The sequence below is a fragment of the Osmerus mordax genome, chromosome 1, assembly GCF_038355195.1.
Source record: "Osmerus mordax isolate fOsmMor3 chromosome 1, fOsmMor3.pri, whole genome shotgun sequence".
Lineage (NCBI taxonomy): Eukaryota > Metazoa > Chordata > Actinopteri > Osmeriformes > Osmeridae > Osmerus > Osmerus mordax.
The window spans coordinates 3,219,078-3,243,268 of record NC_090050.1 but is presented as its reverse complement, the minus strand read 5'-3'; the positions used below and the strand labels follow the sequence as shown (position 1 = coordinate 3,243,268).

Sequence of the window (24,191 nt, the reverse complement as noted above, 5' to 3'; positions counted from 1 at the left end):
ATACAAGCACCACAATCGCAAACAACACAAACCTTTTGACACTGGCGTTGTCTATGTAGTGCAAATTTTGAGGGATCCTTAGGGGTGGGAAAAGAATAAAAACTAAAGAGGGTACAATTTCTGGGGAAATTGTAGGGTGTGCTCGCTTGCGTCGGTTGCACAGGAGTCAGTTTTTTAATGCCATTTTTACAACTGATATTTCTATATATTTTATATAAAAATGCATACTTATTATTTATAAAGATTACATAGATTTAAAAGTATATATTTTTTGCTGCTCATTTACAACTCAAAATACGAGTGAAGTGTAGAATGAAGTAGATGTCTTCTCATTTCCTCTGCAAGAGGCAGCCTCATAGTTGAATCAAAACGAATACATTTGGCAGAAAATTGACCTAATCTCTATGACTTAAACGTCCTTTTAAGTTTTTCCCTTCTCGTGATATTTTCAGGCATTTAGCCTACTCATATTGCATTCATTCATTAATAAAGAACCCCCTTTGAAGATTATTGTACGACGTTACCCGATAGTAGAAGATGGAATCGCGATTCAAACAGTACCATCTGCTAACTGAAAATATGCCCCCAAAAACGTAAATAAGCTTGACATTTATTTAGTGGAAAATCGCTCATTCATAAAAAGCTCACTGGTAGCGATCGTTGTCAGTACCAACGCAAAATGCGATATAGCCCTGTGTGGAGAAGCTGCCCCGGTAAATTGTACTAGCTACTACAGTACAGTACTAGACTACTGCTGTGTTCGTCTTGGTAGCTATTGCATTGGTTGAATTGGATTTAACGTTCCGTTGTACGGTTTAGGCTGAAATTAATTATTTTCATGAACAGATTGACAAAGTTTAGGCTGTGGCAATGAAGTTCAGGTTAGTAGTTAGATAGACTTTTGATTTAAGTAAGGGGAGTGCCGAACATGTTCTGTCGCCGTTTGACTTCCTAAACAGCTGTGGAGATGTTTTTGTTAGCTACTCACTAGTGTCTCGGGTAGGCCTGTCTCGGAATAATCCTAAATAAATTTGGTGTAATTTTAAAACACCAAAGACTAACTTTCATATTGTTTAATATATAGGCCTAAACGCTGTAGTCTGAATCATTTCATCTGCGCTGTATGGTCTGTGACCTTCCAATCAATGCGTTGCGGCTGCGGCGGCGACACCAATCAGGATCCACGAAGAAGGCTACACACATACACGTTGTGGATTAGTCTACCTGTTCGGAATGGATTAAAGACAGGGCCGGGGTGGGTAATCGGGAGAGTTCCCGGTGGGCCGCTTCACTTTTGGTCCGGTGGGCCGCTTCACTAATGGGCCGGTTGAGGAATTTTTTTGTTGTTGACATTTGTCACGTTAGTCTATCTTCTCTTAAAGTAGGCTACGCACGTTCCACATTCTGACACCTCAGCCTCTGCATGGGTTGTACCATGTGAGGGAGTTCTCCCCTCCCAAATAGAATTGGTTGGGTCCATAGCCCGACTTTTCCAAAAAGTTTTCTCAGATCGGCTACTGATACGCATCAGGGAGGATGGATGGGAGCATGGCCGTAGTGATGGCATCACTAGACAAGGTTTTACCAATTGAAAAACGTCTGTTTATTTTACATAAAGCTCAAAAAACTATTTTGCGCTCAAATAATGGCCCAAAAATTTCGCTCACGCGCTATGCACCCTCGGATTAAGTGTAGAAGTCCATATCTTGCATCACATCAAACCCATACGTCCTAAATTGGGGCTCCGAATGTTTACAGCGTCTGGCTCCGTGCCTGATTAACACTCGGATCGTTAAGCAGTCTCAAAAATGGTATCAATATAAAAAATAATACGATCCCTTTCTGTAATCATGATACCCCCCAGAAAAGTTCACTGCACCCCCAGTCAAAGCAGGCTGCATCCGGCCCTGTTTGGTATACAAAAAAAGGTCCGGTCTTGGGCCTGAAACTCCCGGGCTGAAAAGTGCCCCCACTCCGGCCCTGATTAAAGATCCTGTAAAGTGGAATTAAAAACGAGTTTCAAGTTCACCACACCACAGAATAATGTGTTATTAACTACCCATCCAAATTCGAATGAAAAAAAAACACCGACAAGTATGTTAAATTAGGCTTTGAAATCGTAAGAAAATCAGCAGTCTTCTCTGTTCGAGACTGGGGGGCGTGTCGCCTGAAGGAGCTGAAGCTCGGCCCCCTCGCTGGAAGGCGCCGCCTCTCTCAAGTAAGCTACCTACGACCCAGATAATGGACGCTACTTCAAGCCGAACAAAACAGTATAGAATTATAATGTATTTGTTCAATGAGTGAAACATACAAATGCATATAAATGAAATATTCCCCTGAGCACAGGAGTAAACATTTACAGCAGACAGTGAGCTCTCCAACTACTTCTAGCACATTAGCTACCTTTTCACCAAAATACCATCATTCTACACCGAGTAGCCTAATATCAAGTTAGCGGTTTGCACTAATTATAGCAGAGATACCTCTGGAAAAGTTATCTAGTACAATTATAACAAGCACACAGAACTGAGTGATGAACTGCTGGCGGCGGTGGGAAGGTGCGACCGGAGGATGAACGCTGCAAGAGAAGCCGTGTGTTGGTGAACCCTGTCTGTCTCTGGTCCATGTTAAAACTGTCCGCCGTGAAATGGTCAGTGGCGCAGAGGCGGCTGTTGGAGTTTATCCGAGGCTTTCCATGAGCGTGGCTCTTCACAAAATCTATCCACCTATTTTTCCTTTCATTATCAACAGGGAACTTAAATGGCGTTGCAGCGCAGCTGGAGTTCTTGCATCCAGGGAAGATGCAGTTGCGGGTGGTGGGAGACATCCTGAAGCTAGCTAGCTAGCTGATGTAAGCTACAATAACAGTACAGCATGAGGAGCCATTCAGTGATCTGACGTAGATTGGGCGAAATGACGTAGATAGGGCATTTTTTGGCTCCGCCCATTAAAACCTGATCTGAAAACGGAAGAGAAACAGTTCTTCGGTCTAACTCCACATTTCAGTGCGACAAAGTTTTAGCGCTTTGCACATGCTTTCAGGAACTCATTTCACACGTATATAATGTACTTAGAGCTACGTTATAGACAAACATCAGCCATGCCCGTCGAGTCAATGTTAGCTAGACTCTAGCTCATCTGCTTTTTATTAACGCTGATATGCAAGGAATGCAAGAACAGCTAGATAGCGAAAACACCTAGACTGTAGGCATGTAAGTATGGAACGCCAACTGTGCCAAAACGTCTGAATTCTCGTTTGTGTACAGACGTTACATTTTAACGTGTACAGACGTCAATTTTTGATCTAAGGCGAATCTGCTCGCGAGTCATTTCGTCCGCCATTATTTTAGAAATGAAATGAAAAGCTGCCGAAAGGGCTCCTCCTCTTCCGCTACGTAGCCAATATGGCGCCCATTTAGGGCGAGTAGTGTCCACTGCATGTTTTGACCATTTGCAGTGCGTCATCCGGGTACTTTCAGTGCACCGAATTCTGCTGGTTCTGTCAGTGTAAGCGCCCTAAGCACTGAAAGTCAGTGCTCGAAGTGCACAAGTGTGCGGTAGTAGACACAGCCTAGGTCAAAATTGGGGGTGGCTATGTTGGTCCCAACCAATAGCATGGAAGCATAGATGGTCCAAACGTGTACAGACATCAAAAACGGCCGTGTACAGACGTCAAAACGTGTACAGACGTCAACAACGGCCAAATTCAAATGTAACATCTGTACACAAACTAGAATTCAGACGTTTTGGCACAGCGTTCCATATGTAAACTAGTTTAGCTTGCTAACGCAAGAGCATAGGTAGAATGTGTGATGATTTAGTTTATTGGCAATGGGGCTAACGTTATTTCATGTTCCTGACTGTGTTTCATTCGAATAAATAACCCGTAAATGTAAATCTACAATTCACGTTTGTCCAGATCTTTGTCAGGTTATTTTTTATCTAGCTGACTGAAGTTGAGTTGAATCACGATATAGTTTGGTTGCTAAGCTGTAACGTTCTACCCACCTAAGTCGAGTTCAGTTTGCTTCCACAACAGATGATATCTAGTCAATCTGTTGAAAACAGTGTTGTGTAGACACAATTGGTTTATTTGTACGTTTTTGTTTCAAGTCTCCACCTTCGTTGTTTCAGTGAGTGCTGTTGGCCGTGTTGCGTCTTTGCTCCACAGCTTCACTCCAGAGCCATAGAAAAAGAGAGTTGCGACACTTCCATAGACTCCTATTGTTATCGAGGAATGCGGAAGTAAAGCGTGTCACATGCAACCTGTAGTTCCAAACATTGCATTTTCCACCGTTCAACCCCATTCATTTTCAGTGTCTCAGAAGCAAGTTAGCTGGTAAATTGATGAAAATCCTTCATTTTTTCATATTTTTACCACCACATATCAATTGTTATTAGTAGTATTTCATATAGGTAGCTTTAGATAAAGTTTATCGTAAGATTATAGCTTGTTTGATTCGAAACGCAGTTAGAGCTAGACTGTAGGTCTAGCTAGTATCTAACATAAGCAACACTTTTACTGAAGCTAGCTAGTGAGCACGTGTATCATAACCAGAATTCAGTTGGCTTATAGTCTGTCAAATTAGTTCTAATTATTGGTGTTCGTTGGCATACAAAGTAAGTCTTCTATATATAGCTCTTATTAGCCTAGTTAGTAGAGCTAGCAACAATGAATTGCAAATTAAGTGGTCCGAAGCAAGTTAGCTGGTAAATTCACGAAAATCCTGCACTTTTTCATATTTCGACCACCACATATCAATTGTTATTAGTAGTATTTTATATAGCCAGCTTTAGTTAAGTTTATCGTAAGCTTGTTAGATTCTAAATGCAGTTGGAGCTAGACTGTAGGTCTACGTAAGCAACACTTTTACTCTAGCTAGCTGTACATGTATCAAAGCCAGAAGATCGCCGGATCACTACAAACAAAAGGAGTGGAAGAACACAGGACATATTGTACAATATTTTTTTTTATTGAATGCAGTTGGTTGCCTTGTTTATTATGTTCTATTTACCAAACTCCTTTCTTGTCTTAAATTGAGCAGTTGCTGGTGATAATGGTTAGATTCAACTTGTATCAAGTACTACAAATATAAGTGTTGTTAATGTGGTAGGCTAAATTGTAAGTGGGCTGATGAATAAAAAAAACGTTTAACAACAATACCTATAACAATACCTATATAGTCAATACAATATAGTCCTCATTAGGCTACTGTTTGGTATGTACAGTATGGTACAGTACGTACAGTATGGTAGCTAGCATAGCCATTTCTAGCTCTGCTTCACAATATTGCGTTATGTATAAGTTCATGTAATACATACATGTTAATAAAGTATCAGACATACATGATACAACACACCAGTAACCAATTGACATTGTGTTAATATACCGAAAATGTCCGTGAATCGAGATGGTGCTGCTGTCTGTCCCGCCGAAAACCATTCAAACAGGTTGACAGCAGTGGGGGTTTTGTTTAACTACACGGAGCTACCGGAACTACGTGACAAAAAAGCTCTAGCTTTTTTCCTGTGTTTCACTGGCAGTGAGTGTTCACAATGTTGTATTTCACTCCATTCTACACCAAACACGTCAGGGATGACTGCCTTTTGTAGATACAAGTCTGCTGAAGATAGCCAGACTATCGTATTTCTTCAACCGAGCCTGTTTCATTCATCATTTGCCTGAGAAAGCGACTTCCGTTGGCCAGCTTCATTGAAAACCATTCAAACCGGTTGACAGCAGTGGGGATTTTTGGAACTACAGCGAGCTACATGAACCATGTGATCACGTGTCGGCGAGATCAAAGCGTGTCGCAACTCTCTTTTTCTATGGCTCTGCTTCACTCGTTGTAAACCAACCAATCAGCGCGCAGCTCATCTATATATTCATGAGTGTAACCCCCCTTTACCGTCTGACACTTGCGTTGTGAATGATTGTACAGACAACTTCTCTGGCGGTGTGAGAGTTTATTTGTACCCTCAAAAAGTCTGGACAGAAATACAAAATGTGGCACAATGAGCAGGCTTCTCCAACGCAGCTCGCTCAGAAAGTCTCCGCACAGACTGAGGCTAACCATTACCAATAACAGATTAGCAAAATGTAACAAGATAAACAGCATTACATACAAAAGTGACATTACCTGGACAGAAATACAAAATGTGGCACAATGAGCAGGCTTCTCCAACGCAGCTAGCTAAATGCAAGAGGGGGAGGGGAGAACAAAGAGAAGAGTAACGTTTCACACCGACACTCCGTGCAGTTAAGCTAGTTCAAGGTCCAGCTAGCCCCCCAAAAAGTACTCGTCCACATTACATTATATTCCTGTCTACAGTCCCTTCAACAACAATAACATTTCAACAGCACTAAACAAAATGTAACTATTAACCAAACAGATTTGTGACCTTTTCAAACAATACAATTAAAATTTTTCCCACAGTTGCGCTCCTGAGCACGCCTCACCTCAGAAAGTCTCCGCGCAGACTGAGGCAAGATCGCACCACGCACCCTGATGACGTCATCGACAGAACGCCAAAATACATTCTATAAAGCTCTTTAAAGTATACACAAAACGTATAATTAAATAAAACAAACAGCAGTACAATAATGGCAATAAAATGGAGAGGGATTTTATGTGAAAAACAAATGATTATTCATATCTGTTACATTCACCCCTCCTGAATTTCACTAAAATCCTGGCCATATACCCACAGGATAAATAAAAAAACAGGGACAATTGACACACTCAAAACTGGAACGGGGATCACATAAAGAACATTGTCTTTACACACAAGCTACTGCCTATCTGAAAAAAACAGATTAAGAGAAAACAAAGGGTGATCAAGCCTCAGAACCTCCTAGAATAATATGATGATACACCATACCACAACCCCAGCCTACCACGTCCCAGCAAATACATACAAGGTAGAATACCAAACATCAATTGGCACTAACCCAACACAAAAGGAAAATAAAAGACGCCCTAGATTTCATTTTCTTAAAACAGGGTGAGAAGCGATTGAGATTTCTTACTAACAGTGGATGCAAACCTCTGAAAGCTTAACGGCTTCTGAACCATGGACTCTATGAGACGGTTGACGCTTTTGACTACTCTACCCGTACGAGTTCTGAACGCACTGTGTGTATCAGCAGATGTATGTGCCTGTTCGTTCTGCCCTGTGTCATTATCTGCATCATCTGATGAGACAATGTCTGGAGTCACTGAAACCTCAGAATCAAGATTTACAGCTAGACTGTCAAAATCATTGAGTCTGTCCACGGGAACCTGAGAGCTCTGAGCTTCACTGGAGTCATCACATCGCTCTTGACAGCTGGACTCCGGTACGCCTTGACTTGACTGATCTTGCTCTGTAGCTTCTCCATCCAAAGACTCTTGACTGACGGTTTCTCCTGACCCACCTAGCATCCACCCATTTATCCTATCCTCCGAATCCTCCTCCAAGGAATCCATGAGATCCACTATGTCACCCTCACTCTCCAAATCCATGACATTGGAGAGAGACCCTCTCCTTTCCACATCCTCAGGCGACTCAACCGGTAGGAAGCTGATATCAAGGATGAGGTTACGATGTACAACTTTGTTGTTTCCTTCGTCATCTTCCAGTTTGTATACATGTGTACGTGGATTCCTGTCCACGATTGTGTAGACTGTTGCTTCCCACTTGTCCGCTAACTTCCTCTTGCCTCTCTCACCTTTGTTAGCGACAAGCACTCTGTCACCCCTGTTCAGGTGAGTGCCCTTGACCTTTTTGTTGTAACCTTGGGCTTGCTTGGCCTGTTCTTTGATGGTGTGCTGCTGAGCGATGTTCGCTGCTTCATGAAGATGGGACACCAGTGTTTTCACGTAGGTGCCATGATCCACAACTACTGGGTCCTGCAGCACCTGCTTGAACATTACATCAACCGGTAGTCTTGGAATGCGACCAAACATCAGGTTTGTATTTGCTCAACCCACTTCTGTTTTTCTCTGAGTGGCAATGACCGCAGCATACTTCCAAGCGTTCTGTTGAACCTCTCGGTTCCCCCATTGCCCATGGGATGATAAGCAGTGGTATGTGACTTAGAAACCCCAGATAACTTGAGCAGTTCTGCTATGAGCCCACTCTCGAAATTGGCTCCTTGATCAGTGTGTATTCGTTCCGGAAATCCATACACGCAAAACACCTGATCCCACAGTTTCCTAGCAACCTGTTTCGCTGTTTGGTTAGGGCATGGAAAGGCATGGGCCAATTTCGTAAAGTGATCAGTCAGAACAAGCACGTCCACTGAACGTTGTTTGCTGTCCTCTGCACTCCAGAAATCCAAGCAGACTAACTCCATAGGAGCGGATGTACTGATACTTTCAAGTGGGGCCCTGGCAGATGGCTCTGGTGTCTTGGCCAATATGCACCTCTTGCAGCACTTGACATATTCTTTAACATCCTGCTCCATCTTAGGCCAAAAGAAGCGCTGTCTGGTTAGGTGTAGCGTCCTTGCCTGCCCCTGATGTCCTGCGAGATCATGCACCTCACGAAGAGCCTTCTCCCTCAGGTTCTGAGGCAGTACAAACTGGTGTCTTCTCTTTTTGCTACAAACGTCCTTGACAACCCGATACAACACTCCGTCTTCGACTTTCAGTCTCTCCCATTGCTTGATGAGCACCAGCGCTCTTGAATCCAGACCATCCCTCTCACGTCTTGAGGGCCTCCTCTTCCGATTTACAAACGGAATGACCTTTGATATGGCATGATCGGATTCTTGACTCTGCTGGAGCTCCTCCATGGTGAGCACAGGCAATGAGTCTTTGCCCAGTAACCCCTGTCGCCTAACAGACTGTACAAACTGCGTAGCCCTGGACTCAGCAGCTGCATCCCATGAAGCATGGGCATCCAAGAGTGCCTTCACAGTAGTACTGTTGCTCGACATAGAGAGGGAATCAGGTTGAGTCCCAAGAGTTGGTTTCTCAGCCACATGACACTCAACTTTCAGACGGAAAGTGTCCTGAACTCCATCCTCGCCCACGCCCTCAGCTTCAGTGAGCAACTTGTCGTAGCGCTAAGTAATGAGTCTATGGCCAACGATTCTGGGAAACAGGTCTCGGCTGAGTGCATCAGCTACTATGTTCTTCTTCCCCGCAATATGCTTCAGGTCGAATGTGTAAGGGGCAAGCTTTGAGACCCAACGCTGCTCACATGCGTCAAGTTTGGGCTTTGTCATAATATACGTGAGTGGGTTGTTATCTGTCCACACGGTAAAAGGGTGCACTCCATTTTAAAGCCAAAAACTCGAGTCTGTGTGCAGGGTACCTCTCCTGGGACTTGCTCAGTGTCTTGCTTGCAAAAGCAATGGGCCTTGCCTTCTCTTCACCTGCTGGTATCTGTGATAGTACGGCACCAAGTCCGTCTAGAGAAGCATTAATTGACAAGATCAGAGGACGTGTGAAGTCAGGATGGGCAAGGACTACACAATCCAACAAATTCCTCTTCAGACTGAGGAGAGCGTGATCACATTCTAGAGTCCAATCGGTAGGTTTAAGGCTCCTGTAAGCTCCTGCATTCCCCTTAAGTCGACTTTTTCCTCTCCTCTTCTGGCCAGCTGTGAGGCCAAAAAGTGGCCTGGCAATAGCAGAGCAGTTTGGGATGAAATGTTGGTAGTAGAAAACCATTCCGAGAAAGGATCTGATTCTTCGCACCGAGGGAGTGCATCAGTCATCTTCCATGAGATCAGCTTTTGACATCTTTGATATGACCTACACCTTTTATGGATCCATGCCAACACCTGTCGCCATCTATGATATGGCCCAAGAACTTGACAGATGCTCGCATTAGGTGGCATTTCTTTGGTCGTAATTTGAGATTGTGGAGCCTCAGTCGCTGAAAAACGACCTCCAGCCTCTCCATGGCCTCCGTCTCCGTAGATGCGAACACAAGCAAGTCATCTAGATAACACAGTAGACTGCTGAAGTTGAGGTCACCAAAAATGCTAAGCATCATCCGCATGAATGAGGCTGGGCTATTACACATCCCCTGTGGCATCCTGTTGTACTCGTGCAAGCCCAGCGGGGTTGTGAATGCAGTGTACTTCTTGTGCTCTTCAGCCATGGGGATGTTGTAGAAACCGGATGTCAAGTCCATCGTACATGTTTCCACCCAAGGCTGCCAAGCAGTCAGACTGATGGGGAAGTGGATGAGCATCCTTTTGCGTCCTTGCATTCAGCCACCGAAAATCGGTGCAAATCCTCAAACTCCCATCCTTCTTCCACATCAACACCAGTGGTGAGGCATACTCACTCACAGACTTCCTAATAATCCCCTGTTCCTCCATTTCTGTAAGAGTTTGCCGCAACTTCTGGTAATGGGCAGGTGGTACTCTTCGGGCAGCCAGAAAGGCCGATCGTCGGTAAGCCGAATGTGATGAACAAATCCTTTGGCTTCACCACAATCTAAAGCATGCTTGGAAAATACATCATTGTAGTTTTCGAGTAACTGGACTAACTTCTCCTTTCCTCTATAGTCAGTATGGCAGGAGTCAAGATCTATGTCGCCGAGACCAACAACTTGCAACCTCTGCCTCAGATCTGTCGGACTGGCAGCTGTAGGTTGCTTGGCAAGGGTGACCTCTTTTACATAATTAGCACTATGGAAGATCTCAAAATCCTCTACAGCCAGACATGGGGACACATCTGCCAGTTTACAGTTCCTCTTAAGAGTGACTGGCTTGTCAGACAGGTTGGTCACCTTCATTGGTACCCATCTATCACCCCACATAGGCGTAACGACCCGGCCAACCATGATGTTACGTGGCATACACTTAGATGAGGTAGGTTCAACTATCACTGTACTTCCTGAGGACACATGGGCATCACTTGGGAGCTTACCCCAAACAAGGTGTTCTTGTCTTGCTAGCAGTGTGACTGACTGCCTGAGCTTTACTGAGCCAATCTTCTCTGGCAACTCCTCGCCCCTCCAACGGGATGTATTTGCCATGAGATCTAAGAACTGTTCACATTCTGGGGATGACTGTACACTGCCATTGGAAATGAGACGCCAGTAATCATCACTATTTTTTAACTGATGCATGAGGAACTTGATCACATTTGTGCCGATGATAAGGTCATCTCTTTGACCAGGCACTACAAGGATGGGAACAATTCATAGATGCCACTTACGTCACTTCCAAACAGACCGCCGCCATATGCACTACCGATCTCGCCCAGTATGTCCGCCCACACTGCCGATTTCAATGAGAAAGTGAGCCAGAGATATGTCGGAAAAAAATCAATTTGAAGCTCCGATCCTTAGCCTATTTGTTACCCCCATTTTTCTTTGGTTCCTTATTATCTGCCCCAGGCTTGTCCCAATTGGCTTTCCATGACAGAGCTAGCTATAAACACTTACCTTTTACATAACCCTCCCCATACAGTGGGGATTGCTTGAAGGCTTTCAAGAGTACAGATGTTTATCAGTATGCTGTGGCTGGATGGGTGAATGACGTGAAAGTGCGGCACATGGCCACCAAGGACTTATATTTAATCATGGGAAAGTTATTTATTATTTGAATGAAATCAAATGTATGTTTTTGGGTGTAGATTACTCTGACTAGGTAGCGAGTTGTTAGCTAAGTGGCTAAGAGCTAGCTAGCACTCATCTTAGTGCCACTTAACCCTCGTGCTGCCTTCGGGTCACATGACTAATATACTAATATTACTAATACAAATACTAATTCTATGCAAAAAAGTCATTTGTCCGAAACCTTTAAATAGCCTGACCTAGTGAAACGGTCAAAACTAGCCTGGCTAACGGAGGTCGCTTTCTCAGGCAAATGACGAATGAAACAGGCTCGGTTAAAGAAATCCAATATTCTGGCGGTAGGCTCGTATCTACCAAAAGCAGTCCTCCCTGACGTTTGTGGTGTAGAATGGAGTGAAATACAACATTGTGAACACTGCCAGTGAGTGCCAGAGTCTGACTCTGAGGCTAACGTCAAAACCGGGGGACCAAGGCATGGCTGCCGCCTACTACTATGCGGGCGACGCATTCTCACTGAAATTGCAAGACTTTCGTGACCCAAATCAAAATTCTGATGCGACAGATCAATGGGGAATCACGTTCTCTCTTAAAGGCTGTCCTCCTCGACCTGAGCAGAATTCACCAAGATGAACTTCACCGAAACAGAGGGAAAAAGCAGGCATATTGCAGGCATTTCTAAGGCCGAGTAGGTAGGTAAGATGGCGGCTCAAAGCTACAGTGACGTCATGTGAATCAAATCAATACATTTCTCCCCATACACTTTCAACTCGACCTCATACATGCACTTCGGTTTTGTCAGTTTTCCTCCAAGCACAATTTCCTGAGTCATGGGTTTTGGGTCTGAGAGTACTTTTTCTTCTAGCATTTTCTGCTCAGCTTCCTCACTGAAAATACAAGCCATTGAACCTGAGTCCAACATTCCCTGTGTTTGGAAAACATTGTTTACATTGACCGGAGCGTAAAACAGCTCATCATATGGTCCTACTCTCTGTGTATTCTGCGCTATCACTTTTGCACCAGCTGGTGCTACTGCACATGCTTCCACATAACACTGCTCAAGAACGTTGTCACATTTGAGGTTTTGCTTGTCAGAATCAGAATCAGAAAGGGATTTATTCGCCATGAAAGTTTGCACAGACAAGGAATTTGCAATTCTTTGTGGAATTTAAATATGTGGACTAACTATACTAAGGGTACATAAACTAGCAGTACTAAGTGGGATTAGAATATGATTAAATATACAATAAAATATAAGTTGCCGTAAATTACAATATAAAAATACAAAAATACAAATATTACAAAAAATACAAATGTACAAGATACCATGTTGTAATGCAGTGCAAAAAGCAGAGTGTTTTAAGCAAGAAGTCATTTGAGTCAGTGTGGTCCCTTGGCCTTGTTGAAGAGGCCAACAGCGGAAGGGAAGAAACTGTTTTTGTGGCGTGAGGTATTGGTCCTGATAGACCGCAGCCTTCTGCCGGAGGGGAGTGACTGAAACAGGGAGTGTCCAGGGTGGGAGGAGTCGACCACAATCTTCCTCGCTCGCCTCAGGGTCCTCGAGGTGTGCAGGTCCTCGAGGGTAGGCAGATTGTAGCCAATCACCTTCTCAGCAGTACGGATGATACGCTGCAGTCTGCTCTTGTCCTTGGCAGTGGCAGCAGCGTACCAGACGGTGATGGAGGAGGTGAGGATGATGGCTGTGTAGAAGTGCACCATCATTGTCTTTGGCAGGTTGAACTTCTTCAGCTGCCGAAGGAAGTACATCCTCTGTTGTGCTTTCTTGATGAGGGAGCTGATGTTCAGTTCCCACTTGAGGTCCTGGGAGAGGATAGTGCCCAGGAAGCGGAAGGACTCCACAGTGTTGACTGGGGAGTCACACAGGGTGATGGGGGTGAGTGGGGCTGTGTTCCTCCTGAAGTCCACAACCATCTCCACTATCTTAACCTGTTTTTCGTCCGGGCCCGCCCGCGGGACCGAAAACACTGCCCCCTACCCCCCCCTGTTACTACGCACTAAATGTTAATAAATAAATTTTTTAGACTACTACACATGTTATACATCTTTGGAAAGCTACGATTCTTGTGCTTGTAGATATGTAAACCATTTCAAGATCGAGTCACAACAACAAGTTTAGTCAACGTCTTTGTCCAGTCACCACTTTGGTGTTGTTTACAAAGCCAAACGTCTCTACTTACCCTCAAAGGTTCTGTGTCGTCCAGGTATGCAAACAACACATCAAAACTTGATCTGCGTACATTCCCAAGGGTTCAAAGTATCTAACCATGTAAAGTAATTCGTCCAAATACAATGTTTTACATTCATGAATAGCCATTATCCTTTGTTTCATTATGCAACTTAGCCGACGGAAGAAACAACTTGTTCACATAAATGTGTTCTCTTCTCCGGTTAGCAACGGAGTATTTACGATATGAAGGCATCAAAATGTCCGTTGAACCCTCCCCTTTTGATTGACACCTTGTTTGACCCAATAGGAGCTTCCATGCCCCGTTGACAGCCCTCTAAAGCCAACTAGGTCTGTGCGTCCTGCCCCCCCCCCCGCCCCCCCCCCCCCCCACACTCGTTCTAAACTAATTTCTCGAATTGGCTTCGACTGGCTCTGAAATTAGCTCGTTAGCCTTGTAGCTGACAGCTAGCTGACAATGCCAATACCTCATTTGTATGCGTCTGTGGAGCCTTCAAAATAAGAGTCGATTGCGCAATATGGTTGACAGAATCAGTTTTCTTTGTGCGCCAATCCTGGGAATCAGATAAAGCACTCCAATGTGTTCATGCTTCAATTTTTGTGTTTCAGTAATACTAATTAGGGATTTAACTATTATATATGATAGTTATAAGTACCACCTTTCATTAGAGATAACAATTATGAAAAATAATACCTTTTATCCTGAGTATTTGACCTTGGTTACAAAGGGTCATTTTGGAGTCTCCAAAAGGCCCTTTTAGAAAATGCCTGGATGTACTCTTATAAAAACATGTGTCAAATATGAATATATTGTGGTATTATGTTTGACTTTTGATTTGAATTGGGTAAGGCTTCAACCTGTGGTCCAATTTAGTCTTCCAGCTAATACCTACCACCTCTAGGCCTCTTCAGGCCTCTGTTTTCAAAACAAAATCTAGGCGGAAATAGAAATTTTCACTTTCCTTGTGTTCAAGCTTCTATTAATCAACACTAGTAGGACTGACAGGGGTCCTGACAACAGGGGACATAACTTCAGAGTGTCAGCTTTCAAAAGAGATCATTTACATGCATGTACTCCAAATGGTTCAAGAACAGCTTCCAATTTACTTTGGGTATGCTGTTTAGGCGTTTTCAGGCAAATTTAACAGGACAATGAAAAGGTTAAGAGCATTGAGCTCTAAGTTGTTCTGGCTGCACCAGGTCACCAGGTTGGCCGCTTCCCACCTATAATCAGACTCGTCTCCACCAGATATGAGCCCAATAAGGGTGGTGTCGTCCGCAAACTTCAGGAGTTTGACGGACGGATGACTGGAGGTGCAACTGTTGGTGTACAGGGAGAAGAGCAGAGGAGAAAGGACGCAGCCCTGAGGTGATCCGGTGCTGATGGACCGGGAGTCAGAGACTTGTGTTCCCAGCTTAACGCACTGCTTCCTGTCAGACAGGAAGTCTGTGATCCACCTGCAGGTGGAATCAGGCACGTTCAGCTGGGAGAGCTTGTCCTGAAGCAGGGCGGGGATGATGGTATTGAAGGCAGAGCTGAAGTCCACAAACAGGGTCCTGGCATAGGATGTTGGGGAGTCCAGGTGCTGTAGGGTGAAGTGGAGGGCCATGTTAACTGCATCGTCCACAGACCTGTTGGCTCTGTAGGCAAACTGCAGGGGGTCCAGTAGAGGGTCAGTGATGGATTTAAGGTGTGCCAGCACCAGGCGCTCGAAAGACTTCATTACCACAGAGGTCAGGGCGACGGGTCTGTAGTCATTATGTCCTGTTGGCCTTGGCTTTTTGGGCACAGGGATGATGGTGGAGGACTTGAGACAGGCTGGCACATGGCATGTCTCAAGGGAGGTGTTAAAGATGTAGGTAAACACCGGAGACAGCTGGTCAGCGCAGTGCTTGAGGGTGGCTGGAGAGACAGAGTCCGGCCCAGCTGCTTTGCGGGGATTCTGCCTCTTGAAAAGTCTGTTAACTTCACCCTCCTGAATGGAGAGAGTCGTCACTGAGAGTCGTCACTGTAGAGGGGGGGAGGTGGTCGCCCACACGTACCCTCTCCCCACACGTACCCTCTCCCCGTGTGGGCCAGCTAGTTTAACGGCTGTGGCCGCTGATGTGACTGTGTGGGCAGTTGCCATTTCCTGGATTGGGAGTTTGGACAATGTCTCTTAATATGGCCTGGCTCAAAGCAAGTTAAGCACAAACGCTCCTGCATACAATGAGCAAGGACTTGCATAACTTACAGGGTTTCTTCTGTGACTGGTCAGGTGGGCGCTGTCTGGCTGCTGCTTGGTTGTTTTTAGCAAGTGCATGGTTGAGCAGGCTGATAAGGGTCTTCATACAGTTACCATCAAGCTGAGGAGTTGAAGTGACGTTCACCTCAGCCTGCTGAACAATAGGACTTACTGGATGGCTGAGTGTCATCAGGTCACCTGACACTGTTGACTGGCCATGAACTGTCACATCCTTCACTGGATTACGATGTCCTAGTCAGCGTCTGCCCTCTTTACTCAATCTGGTACCGGTCAACATGTTCCTGTATTTCTCCTGCCGTCTATTTCTCTGGTGCTTTAAACTTCAAAACTGCAGCAAGAGAGGGATCTGGACAATGTTTGACAAACATCAGTGTTACCTCTCTGCAGGGGTCCTCGATGTTACGACCGAGTCTCCTCAAGCCCTCCTCAGCAGCGTCAACGGCCTTGTTAAGGCGGACCCAGAAATCCACAGGGCTTTCCCCTGGTACGGGCACTGTACCATAGAAATCGGCCAGCGGCATACATGAATACGTCATCTCACTGAAATGGTGTTTCAGTATGTCCATGATTACTTTTGGGTTCTCGTGAGGCTTCAGTGTGGGGCTACTGCAAAGTGCAATCTTTACAATGTCCCTAGCTTTGCCCATTAATTTAGTCATTATCTCTTGGTAATGGTCTTCCAGTGGTATACATCTCTTTCTCAGATAAGTGTTCATAAACTCTTCCCAGTCATGGACTGAGTGTTTATCTGACTCATCGCCCCAAAAAAGGGGGGCTCTCTCACATCAGACTGCATAACTAACCTGACACCTGTAAGGTTAAGTGGAGCAGTACCTGAAAACGACTGACCTGCACCAGTACTCTCATTGTGGGTGCCACTGCTCATCTCCTCACCCACCCCCTTCAACTTAGCTGACATCATAGTCTGGCCTACTTGCTGAGCGATATGTGTAATTAGATTGTTCAAGGCTGGGTCTTTTAAATCTGAAATAACTGTAGAGGAAAGGGCCGAAGCTGCACTACCCGGGGTGTGTGTGGGAGAGACAGGACCAAGTAACCGGGTAGAACAAAAAGCAGGTGAGCTAACATTATAAGCACCTCTAGCTGGAGTGGACAGTCTCGGATCTAAATATCTTCCCCTTCCGTGCCCAAAACCAGACACATAATCATCCTTAGAGACACATTCCTCTTCCCTCATAACAAAAGTCATTTTAGCGTATACCAAACACACTTCAGTTGAGTAAAAAAGAAATTTTAAACCAGACTGAAAGTAAACCCGACAAAAACTTTTGTATTCCTACTGTCACAGTTTCTTTTGCTATAACAAAGTTTTACTGTGATCGATAAATCACGTTCCCCTCAACACAAAAAAAAAGAACCTTAGTTTAACCTGCAGCAACCTCCGGTGACCAAACTGATGCTGATCCACGCCGTTGAGATCCAAGTGGACTGATCTGAAGTGGCGAGAATCCGGGTCACGGCACCATTGTAACCCGCCTTTACCGTCTGACACTTGCGTTGTGAATGATTGTACAGACAACTTCTCTGGCGGTGTGAGAGTTTATTTGTACCCTCAAAAAGTCTGGACAGAAATACAAAATACAAAATGTGGCACAATGAGCAGGCTTCTCCAACGCAGCTAGCTAAATGCAAGAGGGGGAGGGGAGGACAAAGAGAAGAGTAACGTTACACACAGACGCTCCGTGCAGTTAAGCTAGTTCAAGGTCCAGCTAGCCCACCAAAAAGTACTCGTCCACATTGCATTATATTCCCGTCTACAGTCCCTTCAACAACAATAACATTTCAACAGCACTAAACAAAATGTAACTATCAACCAAACAGATTTCTGACCTTTTCAAACAATACAATTATAATTTTTCCCACAGTTGCGCTCCCGAGCACGCCTCACCTCAGAAAGTCTCCGCACAGACTAAGGCAAGATCGCACCACGCACCCCGATGACGTCATCGACAGAACGACAAAATACATTCTATAAAGCTCTTTAAAGTATACACAAAACGTATAATTAAATAAAACAAACAGCAGTACAATAATGGCAATAAAATGGAGAGGGAATTTATGTGAAAAACAAATGATTATTCATATCTGTTACATTAGCATACCATAAAAGGAGAAAACCTAGCATTTTTCCCGGGAATATTCCAGAGGATGTATCAGGGGGCATAGAACAGCACCCGGGCCATTTTCAGACAAACCAATGTTACATACCCTATTTGGAGACCTTAAGGAACAGTGTGAAATACCCAAAAAATACAGTTTTCACAGTAATTTATTGGGCTAGTCTTAGACATTCAATTTAGCTTAAACATAAAGATAGGCTTGTAACTTTCAATAAAAATACATATTTTTCTCTTGGCTTAATTGGTTTCAAATGGTTAGCTTAGTTACACCCTTCTCCATTTCTAACCTAACAGTTGGTATAGTTTTTCTTCCTCAACTAACATTTTCGTAGAATGACAAAGAACATTTAGTCATTTAGCAGACGCTCTTATCCAGAAATACTATATATTTAAATATCCACAACTCATCACGGACATTTGTTACCATCTTCAGATCTACTTTATCATAATGATTTAAATTTTACATGTAGATTTTCTTTGTGGTAAAAGTATTTATATTAACATGGACATTCGAATCCCCAAGTAATCTTGTATACTCACTTTATAAAGTAATTCATATTTTAGCATCTCTATGGTTACTCTGGATCTCAAAATTTTGTGAAAAGTTTCAACATGATGAATTTCCTTTATTTGACATTTTAAAGCCACTGTTATTTCACAGATAGTTGTGGTGTGCCTTGTCATCCTGGATGCAATATTTGTCATGGCCGAACTGCTGATTGACTTATCAATCATCAGATTGGAACATGGGCACTTAGCCCCTGAGGTAAGAAGAGAAAGCAATTTGTTTCCAAATCTAATAAATCAATAATTGTACTTCATTGCTATTGTATAACTTAATATTATTAATTCCCACACTAAGAATGTCTGATTGCCATATTTCATTACATGTGATTTAAGTTTGATAACTTTAACTTGAAAAATGCACTTTACTCCAGTAAAACAACAAAACAACTGTTTATCAGGTATTTCACTACTTGAGTCTGGCTCTGCTCACCTTCTTCATGGTGGAGCTAGCTGGGAAGATCTTTGCCTACCGCCTGGAGTTCTTCATGCACAAGTTTGAGATCTTTGATGGGCTGGTGGTGATAGTGTCATTTGTGCTGGACATAGTGTTCATCTCCCATGAGGATGTGTCTGACGGGATGGGGCTTCTCATTCTCCTTAGACTCTGGAGAGTTGCAAGGATTGTTAATGGTGAGAAATTGATTGGCATTCATCTAAGGACACAAATTATTACTTTTAGAATATTTAAGAATGTAGTTACTGAGAGGACACAACTATTATCTATGGACTGTGATCACTGGCACATTTGTACAATTCTCAAAAGGAATATTCTAAGATATTTTACAAACAAAACACAATTTCCAAAGCATAATAATCAGACTGATTGTATCTATACTCTATAGGTATTTGTCTAGGTATATAAAAAGGATGGAACATTTTAGGGGCCGTTTTCTTGCTAATGCTGAGTTCAAACCAGTTGTTGACCTCAGAGTAGAGCCTTGAACTTGCCACTTGATCGTGACATTGGTTAGATCTTTTGAGTAAGGGCTGTATTCTGTAAACATTGTGTGTATACGCTGTATGAAATGGATTATTTTACAAAAAAATATTTTTCAAACATACATGTCGTCTCTAGAATTCAAAGTAAAATGAGAGCTGCATTGTATGATAAATATACAAAGTAATCTATGAGAAAAATACCTTTTTGTGCATATGGAAAATTTCTGGGATCTTTTGTTTCAGCACATGTAACATGAGACAAAAATATTTACATTTTACATTTTATTTAATTTACGATTTATTGTTCATTGGACATACCTTTTAGACATCTACTCTGTCATGTCTTCACAGGGATCCTTGTATCTGTGAAAAACCGTGCTGATCACAAAGTTCACAAGCTGAAGGAGAGCAATGACCATCTTGTCCAACGTGTTGGTGAACTACAAGAGTGCAATCTCAAAATGGTGAGTCAAAGTAACTAATTATATTTTATTCAACTATTATTCAAACACCCAGAGCTTTCAGATAAGAGCTTCCTACAGGAGTTTCAGAACATTTACAGTCAGGTCCATAAATATTTGGACATTGACAAAATTTTCATCATTTTGGCTCTGTATACAATGGATGAAATGAAACAATCAAGATGTGCTTTAATTGCAGACTTTCAGCTTTAATTTCAGGGTATTTACATCCAAATCAGGTGAACGGTGTAGGAATGACAACACATTTTATATGTGCCCCCCCCCCCCTTTTTAAGGGACCAAAAATAATTGGACAAACTAACATAATCATAAATCTAATTGTCACTTTTAATACTTGGTTGCAAATCCTTTGCAGTCAATGACAGCCTGAAGTCTGGAACCCATAGACATCACCAGACGCTGGGTTTCGTCCCTGGTGATGCTCTGCCAGGCCTCTACTGCAACTGTCTTCAGTTCCTGCTTGTTCTTGGGGCATTTTCCCTTCAGTTTTGTCTTTAGCAAGTGAAATGCATGCTCAATTGGATTTAGGTCAGGTGATTGACTTGGCCATTGCAGAACATTCCACTTCTTTGCCTTAAAAAACTCTTTGGTTGCTTTTGCAGTATGCATTATTTTGCAGTATCTTGGTCTCATCTGTCCATAGGATGTTGTTCCAGAACTGTTCAGGCTCTTTTAGATGTTTTTTGGCAAACTCTAATCTGGTCTTCCTGTTTTTGAGACTCACCAATGGTTTACATCTTGTGGTGAACCCTCTGTATTTACTCTGGTGAAGTCTTCTCTTAATTGTTGACTTTGACACAGATACGCCTACCTCCTGGAGAGTGTTCTTGATCTGGCCAACTGTTGTGAAGGGGTTTTTCTTCACCAGGGAAACAATTCTTCTGTCATCCACCACAGTTGTTTTCCGTGGTCTTCCGGGTCTTTTGGTGTTGCTGAGCTCACCAGTGCGTTCTTTCTTTTTAAGAATGTACCAAACAGTTGATTTGGCCACACCTAATGTTTTTGCTATCTCTCTGATAGGTTTGTTTTGATTTTTCAGCCTAACGATGGCTTGCTTCACTGATGGTGACAGCTCTTTGGACTTCATATTGAGAGTTGACAGCAACAGATTCCAAACACAAATACCATACTTGGAATGAACTCTAGACCTTTTATCTGCTCCTTGTCAATGAAATAACGAACTCCCTTTATGAGGGAATAACATACACCTGGCCATGGAACAGCTGAGCAGCCAATTGTCCAATTACTTTTGGTCCCTTAAAAGGGGGGGGGCCACATATCAAATGTGTTGTAATTCCTACACCGTTCACCTGATTTGGATGTAAAGCTGAAAGTCTGCACTTAAAGCACATCTTGATTGTTTCATTTCAAATCCATTGTGGTGGTATACAGAGCCAAAATGATGAAACTTGTGTCAATGTCCAAATATTTATGGACCTGACTGTGTGTTTGTTGGACCAGTGAGAACATTTTTACAAATAGCAACAAAAATATTTCATTTGATTCTGAGTCCAGTACAACAAACATAAGGTGATGTGCTACAACCGAAAACTACCCAACAGATGTGGATAATATTTAGCAGCAACTGGGTATTTACAATGTGAGTTGATGTAGCAGAGGGCTTTACAATTGGTTGTGATACAGCAGAAATATTAGCAATTATTTTGAAGGGGATATTTATTGGAAGTGACCCAACCCAAAGTAACTCTGGATGCGCCATGTCCATAATGTGTGTAAAGGTAAGATTGTGTTATTTTAAAAAGAAAAGAGAGTCCAGTCTAACAACACAGAGTCCCGTTTTACAGACTTGTTCAACTGAGCTTATGGACGGATGTCTCTAACAAATACTGAGAAATGTAAAAAAAGAAGGTTATGACAATAGTTGATTGTGCTATTTCTTGTACCAACCACCATCCACTATCCAGTTTATAACATTTTGATCCTGAATTACAACTCTGAAATCTGTTTTCCTTTTCTTTATAGGAACAGGAAAACTCTAAATTTCGAGCTCTCCTGAGACAGCACAACATTGAATTCTAAGTTTGGGAAAACCCACATTTGGATTTGGTTGTATTCATTTTTTTTATGAACCAGTTTGAATAAAAGGCGTGTGTGGCGAAACGTTTAATTCATAAAATGCGACACAATGTAATTTTTTTTACGATGCCTTCTATGTTTTGCTAAGAATGCCTAACGTTTATAAAAGGAAGTGTGCTAAATAGACCAACCCTTTTTGGAAGTAAAACGTTTTTTTTATGACAAGAACAATCCTGTCACTGGGGAGACTTTAAGTGATTCATAAATACATATAATAAATACAGTTACAAGAAAAGATTTGGCAACACTTTAATAATTCACCTTTTTCAACCTCACATTTTGAATTATTATTAACAAGCTGGAAACTTTGTTAATAAAAACCTTACATGTCAGGAACTGTTGTAGTCACACTTTATGGTTTATTGGTGCATTTGTTACACGGTCTGGTGAAAAGGGGCGTTGTCTGCCAATGTAATTTCTAGTGTTTTTACAGATTGTGAATGTGCAGGTTGTAAACTTTCAAATGATGTGTCATACATTAAAATCTGAAAATAGTTGAAGAAGATACGCATTTCTGAATGTTGATAAACCTGGATAGCTCTAGCCCAGATATTCGTCTTCAAAGATTTTAGACCTTTTCCAACTTAACCCTTGTGTTATCTTCGGGTCTTGCCTGAAGGCAGCACAAGGGTTAACACAAAACAATCACAACTCTCTTAATCATTAGAAGGTGATTTCATTGCAGTGAAGAAAAGAAAAAGAAAACAACATTCACACTCAATCAAATTCCAGGATCCTGCATTCTTGACTTGTCCTAGATATGTTTTAACACCCAGTATTTTCGTCCAATTATGGTTCAAGTTACTGTATGTAAGTCAGCATGGTTAATTTGTTGGTGCAAATTGCATCTTCCGAAAACAGCCTGAAAGATGTATTCATGGTTTACCAGATCCAACAAAGAAAAAAATCGTGTGCACAATGCAATGCCCGAGATTAGCCTATTCATTCTATTTAGTCCGTGGATGTAGACTAAAACGAACATATGACAAAAATGTACGCCGAACACGCAGAAGGCATGCTTGAAATTTGACACAACTACTTTACATTACATTTAAGGGTACTTGTCTCGTGACCAAATCTTCAACACTTGATTAGGAGGGGGGGTGGGATCTTACTTTGTACAGACAAACACAGCCTACATACAAAACATTACAGGTAGTAGGCCTACCCCCATGCTATAAGTACCCTAGGGAAAAACTGGCTACACCGTGATGCAAATCCAATCACATCACGTATGACGCACCCACAACTCAACTGGCCACAACTCAACTGGAAGCTTGCGTAAACAAGAAGAAAAATAATTATGAGTATTTAGTGATCCAAAACTTGTTGTTCATTGTATTGAGTGGCTTATTCAACACTATAACTTTTGTAAAATGCAGAAAATGAAACCCAAAACAATGTTTTGGGCTTCTAGCGGACAATACGGAATGCCGACAAGAGCCCCTTTTGACTGGACCGTGTCACATTTTAATAGTTGGTATGGGGGAGGTTGGGCTTTCAAGGGGAAAGGGAATGTTAAGATTGATCTTGTTTTAGGAACACAACCTTCAACCAACCCTTAACAACATCCAGTCATCCACCATAATGTGCCTTTTAACATTTGTTATAACCTACACTTTTAACGCTTAGTACCATTTCATTATATAGTCATTCCTATGTCACACTACCGACAATGTTTTTAGGTATTGGAATCCATAGGTATTGGATGGTAGTTACATGATAGTTAATGTAATCGTGCCAAACCTTTTAGACTAATGTTTTTTATGGATGTGCAAATTCATTTCAAGTATTGGCTCATACTATGTGTGTGTGTGTGTATATATATGTGTGTGCTACCCTATAACGAAGCCATTGCCATTTTATGTAGCATATTTTTTTAGATACCTTTTGTTTTAAAACGTGTTTTAATTTTATCCTATTGACAACAGTTGCTGCTTTTAACGATTGCATGAATCTATGTTGAAGTTAACAGGGAAAAGAGTAACAA

General features: G+C 42.6%; 1 protein-coding gene across 2 annotated transcripts in view; it reads left to right on the top strand.

Annotated features, from left to right (window-relative positions):
* hvcn1 (hydrogen voltage-gated channel 1) overlaps nucleotides 1–24,191 on the top strand; it is a 31,887-nt gene extending 7,696 nt beyond the window's left edge. For both annotated transcript variants that reach the window (XM_067238147.1, XM_067238140.1), the window contains exons 3-6: nucleotides 18,778–18,882; nucleotides 19,082–19,313; nucleotides 19,974–20,086; nucleotides 22,088–24,191. In XM_067238147.1, coding sequence (XP_067094248.1) covers nucleotides 18,778–18,882; nucleotides 19,082–19,313; nucleotides 19,974–20,086; nucleotides 22,088–22,144 — 507 coding nt within the window. In that variant the 3' untranslated portion in view covers nucleotides 22,145–24,191. The remainder of the gene's footprint in view (nucleotides 1–18,777; nucleotides 18,883–19,081; nucleotides 19,314–19,973; nucleotides 20,087–22,087) is intronic.